This window comes from Salvia splendens, chromosome 2 (assembly GCF_004379255.2).
Source record: "Salvia splendens isolate huo1 chromosome 2, SspV2, whole genome shotgun sequence".
NCBI lineage: Eukaryota > Viridiplantae > Streptophyta > Magnoliopsida > Lamiales > Lamiaceae > Salvia > Salvia splendens.
The window spans coordinates 41,940,789-41,946,851 of NC_056033.1; the positions used below are offsets into that span (position 1 = coordinate 41,940,789).

Genomic DNA, 6,063 nt, shown 5'->3' on the forward strand with positions numbered 1-6,063 from the left:
TGAGGCCTTGGGAGATGGGCTTCTGGCAGCCATCTCTTAGAATCCCACTGCTGTCGTGTAGTTGCTTCCATCTCTCAGGCACAAGTGTGAGGCCTTGGGAGATGGGCTTCTGGCAGCCAGTGAGTTAAGGCCTCTCTTTTAACGGGCTACTGCGTACCCTGATTGAACTCCCTCACATGATGTCGGACCGGAGTGTGGGGGCCGCCAAGGCGACGGAATCGCCTTTTTTACTGCAATGAATTAACATTCCTAATATAGTGTCAACATTTTCCCACGTTAAAAGTCGGCTGTCACATAGTATTTCATTAGAAAGAAGACGGATAAGATAATAATGGAAATTAAAAACTTCTCGACTTAAATTCAATTTTTGAAATATGTGGGACATATAACTGTAGACTATAGTACAACAACAGAATTGCGCATTACCATGATAATGTGGCGAAAGCAAATGATGGAAAGTGAGTTTGCATTGGACTAAGCGTCCTACTTTTCTGGGAAAAAAATAATAATAAAACCATTATCCAGTTTTCTAACCATTCAATTCCACTGAAGATAAATAACACTAAAATTACATTATATATACACCACCACCCCCATTGAAAAAGGGTCCCCAAATCCACTACTACCAAAATCAGCATAGCCCCACCACTAAACTGCTTTCATCACCAAAGCAACCATCACCCCCATATGATGGAAAAACATCATCATAAAGAGAGCTTTGACATTTTTACCTCTAACCCCACCAAGTCGCACGCACATCTCCCTGGGGGAGATTTACGACGGGGGGCTAGACTCGGGTTTCACGAGTGGCACGGTGTCCGGAGGCTGGGAGTCGTAGATTGTGGAAGCGAGCGATATTGGCATAAGGCAGAGTGCCTTCGATTGAAGAAATTGCATTGCAGCACCAACGTTTTCTTCCATAAGCTTAGCGACCTGTCGTTCTGTACCATCGTTCGACCACTTCTCCCAGGCTGGCTGTGTTCTCCCCCCGTCACTGCCTTCTTCCTATCAAAGTTGGTCATGAACATTATATCAAAAAATGTATCTGTAGCGTGAGCCAGAGATAGATTTTCAGTGCACAAAATAGTTCTTGTTGGTTAGTAGGGGTTAGTTACCTCCACAGATGATATTGGGATGTCTGTCACGAGTGGAGCCACTGCACCAGCCCCTCCCAATCTACTCATGCTCAACACCTGGGAAATTAATAGTGATGAGTTAAACCGAAAAAAGTGCCGACGAATTATGCAAGAGATTTTTGCGGCTAAGCCACCCTTCCTCTAAACAAGCAAAACAACATAAATGGAACTCATGACTAAGTATTTCAGTGTTTTAAGGAGAGTGCGTAATATAATTGGCACACTCGTGATTTTCCAAAGGCTAAAGATAATAGAGAAAAAACAAAAAGTTAATTCATCGTGGAAAAATACCATTATGTTTTTCATTACAATCAGGCAGAGAGTTTAAGGATGGTGCACCTTACAACCATTTAATAGTAGATAAAAACAACAAAGCTTTCTCACCCAATAAGCAATGTAGAAGATAATAGTAGCACCAAAGGAAGTAGTGAAACATCACGTCTAATTCTATGGATGCGTATAAAAATCAGTCATATCAAATTCACACTACGCACTTTCATCTGAACTGTATCTGAAAAGATGTATACACACCTTCACTTGGAGTCTCAAGAACTTCACATAATCCACAATTTCATCAAGCATAGCTGCTCTATCAGTCTGCAGGAGATATTCCATTCAAGTATGAGGATATTCTTCTTGAAGGTAGATCGTGCAATAATATAAAGTGAAAAGCTTTATTGGAAAAAGAGAGACTGAATCAAAAAAAGAAGGGAAGTGATAACAAACTCTTTTTGAAAAATCTCTGGCTTTTGTCCTCTCACCAAAAGACAAGTTTGAGGCTATAGTATGCTGTAAAAGATAGAGAAAGATTACCTTATTGACACTGGGAACTAAATCTTGCAATGCTCGTATTCTTTCAGCAATTCTTTCTCTCCGCAACTGCAATAAGAGTTTTGCTAATTTAAACCCTCCAGCTAACTAAATAAACCCATTTAATTGACTTTCTTCAAGATTGTTGTTCACAACCAGCAAAAATTAACATGCAGTTTCACTCTTATAAAAAACTCAACTAGCCACAACCTATCAAACAATTCATCCCTCTGCAAGCATATAAAATGACTTATGTTGTTTCACATTGGAATTTGAAGAAATCAAACAAAAATCCTTCCACACTTGTTACTGTTGCCGGCCAAATATAGTCAACCAACATCACAACAAAAAAAAAACAAATAGAGCAATCAATTGTAAAATCATTTTTAGGCAAATCAACTACGCATACCCTCTCAGCGATACTGTGTGGATCTGTTGCTTGGCCTCGTCTAGCTCGTACCCTTGGACGAACTGCAGGTGGCTGAGGCTGAGGTGCTGCAGGAACAGTATTTGTCATTGGCTGACCATGAAATCCCTACAAATTCAAGAGAAGATATCTACTGAGCTTACGATGATATCAACAGCATAATAATCATTATAAGCAACAAAACCCTCCTCTCTATGTTCCCTTGACCAATTGCACCTATCAACCAACCCCAAAACATAACCAAATTTCACCAAAAACAAGTTCGCGCACACACACACACACAAAAGAAATAACTAATAATAGCTAAAGAAAATACTACATAAATCATCATAAGCAAAAACCCCTCCTCTGTTCATTTCCTTGACCAATTGCACCAATCAAGCAGCGTCAAAACATAACCAAATTTCATCAAAAACAAGTCATACACACACACAAAAGAAATACTAACATAAACTAAACAGATATACAATCTACAACACAAACTATTGTACGTGATACAACAGTATTAGTTCCTTTTGCATTTTATAAATACAATCTACCCGAACTGAATCAGCATTCAAGCATAAAAATGGGGCAGCTATCACAAGGAGAACAATCGATATCATCTCAATTTCCAAAAACTAGCCCAAATTGGTAAAACCTCATCGAACTCACACACCGAATTCCACAAAATTTGTACCGGTTTAACAGAAGCGGCGCCGCGGGAATCAAAGGCATCATCGCGAAAGAAGCTCCTCCCGCTCCCAAAGGCGTCGTTGAACCCCGGTTTCCCCTGCTCCAAGCTCAACCCCAACGGGAAACCCGCACCACCACCTCCGCCGCCGAGACCAACCCCCATGGGGCCTCCCAAGTGAGGCGAGCCGAGCTGCAGCATCATCGCCGGCGAAGGCGCCGCCGCGTCGCTTCCGGTCAAATTTTCATCGGCGCCGGTACCGTAGCCCTGGAACCCTAGAATCTGCTCGAGGAAGTCGTCGGACGGGGCCTCACCTGGATTATTCGCCATGGCAGCGAGCTCCGAGCTCACGATCGTCGTCGATTGAGTTTTGATGGGGTGCGTACTAAACAAGCCCAACAGCAATGACGGCCCATCAGCCCAAGGAAGAGTATGAGTTCGGCATTACCAAAGAGTTCGGCCTCAGCCTACAGCTCGGTAAAAGCCAACCTATCAAGCTCTGCTCTCAGATCGGCAACCAAAGCAGGAGTATGAGTTCGGCATTACCAAAGAGTTCGGCCTCAGCCTACAGCTCGGTAAAAGCCATCCAATCAAGCTCTGCTCTCAGGTCGGCATCAAGCTCTACTCTCAGATCGGCAACCAAAGCAGTTCGGTCTCAGTATTCGACCGAACAAGGAGTTAGTGGACCCATACAGGATGTCCAACACACCAACTACCACGTGGTGTCAACTCAGGCCACGATCGTAGGCCATGACCTACGCTACATCCACGATCTTAGGCCATGACCTACACGACATCCACGACTTAGGGTGGTGATGCAAGCCACGATCTTAGTCCAAGATATAAATGGAACTTAGATCTGATATGAGAAGGTTAAGCTCTCTAGAGATAAAACACCATATAGCAAATAGCCAGTTTGTATTTGTAAGCTGTAGAAAACAGATCAAGCAATACAATCTTGCCCTCCCTTTTTCCCGTGGACGTAGATTTACTTCAGTAAATCGAACCACGTAAATTCTTTGTGTCTGTATTTTCATTCTCTACCAGCATTTGCTAACATCAAAAATTCGCGGATCCATCACTGGCGCCGTCTGTGGGAAGCAGAGAACAAGATTTGTGATAAAGCGAATTTTTGATCCATTTTTTTCCACCCAAAAAATGCATACCAGATCGCAGAGTACCCGTATTCCTGCCCGTGAGAACCAGGAAGAAGCCAATCCATCCCATAGGTCTGGAAAACAGCCTAGGGATAAATCCACCACCAGTTCTCATGGCGAAGGAACAGGCCGCTCCAAAAATCGTCCCACTGAGTCTTCCCAGCAGCCTGATTTGAATGAGGCTGTCAAGCTGTTCTTGGCTGAGAAGCAGGATGAGTTCTTAGCCTTCCTGCAAAAGAGCCAAGAGCCGAAGACGAAAGCGGAGGATTCTCCTTCCTCATCCAGACATGAAAGTCACTACCGCAGTAGTGCCGTGTCTTCCAGGAAGAAGAATCCTCAACCCCGACATATTCCTGCTCTTCCTCGGTACCGGAATCACAGGAGAACTCAATCTCCTCCATACCGACGAGATATCGGATTCGCCGTGTACGGAGCACTGAAGACTCCGTTCTCGGACGACATCACCCGAACTCCCCTACCGCAGAACTACCGAACTCCGTCGATGACTTACGACGGGCTCGTGGACCCTCACGATTTCTTGGGGCGCTATCAGTATAACATGGCGAACCAGGGTCTCAACGAGGTCCACATGTGCAAGCTGTTTCCCGAGCTGCTCATCGGGAACGCGAGAAGGTGGTTCGATAGCCTCCCCCAGGGCAGCATCAGATCTTACCGAGATCTAATGGATGCCTTCCACAGGAGGTTCTTTCAGAAAGCGGAAGCCCGAATCACTTCGGCTCAGCTGCTTTCCATTCGTCAAGGTCGCGACGAAAAAATCAGCGACTTTATGACAAGATTCCACAAGGAATGCCTGCAAGTAGACGATCTCAACGATCTGCTTGTCATCTCGGCGTTCCAAAATGGAATCCTGCCCGGAGCTCTCTACAGGAAGCTCGTTGAGTGCGGTCCGCAGACAGCTCAGGAAATGTGGGACATTGCGGACCAGTACTCCCGGGCCGATGAGGCAGACCGTCGCAAACGGTCGTTAGACAGCTCATCGTCCCGAGGAGACAGGAGGAAGCCCGATCATAGCGATCAGGGACATCCTCGCCGAACTCCTTTTGGCGATCAGGGACATCCTCGCCGAACTCCTTTTGAAAGGATTCAAAGGACTCCGGTGCAAGACAGATTGGGACCCCGTCTCAATCCCGAGAAGCCGCCCGCTCAGTTCGTACCGCTGAACAAGCCGAGAGCGGAAATTTTCGAACTACACTCTGACCTGTTCGAAAAGCCAAAGCGGATGACGAAATCGGCCGCGCGCCGACCCCAGGATAACTACTGCTCCTACCATCAAGACCACGGTCACGATACCGAGGAGTGCAGAAACTTGGCTGCAGGTATCGATGTTCTTGTGAGGGCAGGGACATTGAAAAAATACCAAAGCAAGCAGTCAAAGAAGAACAAGAAGCAGAGAGGTGCGAACTGCGCTCCTCAGGATCCGAAAAGGCAGCCGGATCCCGAAGACGATGACGAGCCGCAATATGATGGAGTAATCCTGACTATTGACGCTCTCCCAGCCGGGAAGACCAAGTCGTCCCTGAAGTCAGAGCGCAGGGGCTCCAATCGAGAGGAGCCAACGCATAAAAGGCTGAAGCAGGACGAAGTGATTACGTTCTCGGATGCTGATCCCGTCCCGGCCATCTCTCCTCACCAAGACGCCATTGTCATCCAAGCCGGAGTGGCAAACAAACTGATCCACAGGGTGTTTGTGGATACAGGAGCGTCAGTCAGCATTCTTTTTAAAGAGTGCTTCGACAAACTAGAAGTGGACCCAGCTCGGCTCAGCCCGGCTCCGCTTCCCCTGAAGAGCTTCGCCCAGGAGGACACCCGCCCTGAAGGTATTATCAGCCTTCCGATCAC

The 6,063-nt window shown here is 46.1% G+C and overlaps 1 protein-coding gene across 1 annotated transcript; it reads right to left on the minus strand.

The window, feature by feature from the left end:
* Window positions 1-449: 449 nt before the first annotated feature.
* On the minus strand, window positions 450-3,465 carry LOC121767063 (transcription factor UNE12-like). The gene is made up of 6 exons (XM_042163267.1): window positions 3,053-3,465; window positions 2,356-2,481; window positions 1,950-2,015; window positions 1,668-1,733; window positions 1,116-1,193; window positions 450-1,005 (listed from the first exon to the last, which is right to left on the minus strand). The coding sequence occupies exons 1-6, from the start codon at window positions 3,374-3,376 to the stop codon at window positions 775-777; spliced, it is 891 nt and encodes a 296-aa protein (XP_042019201.1). The 5' UTR covers window positions 3,377-3,465; the 3' UTR covers window positions 450-774.
* Window positions 3,466-6,063: the final 2,598 nt, after the last annotated feature.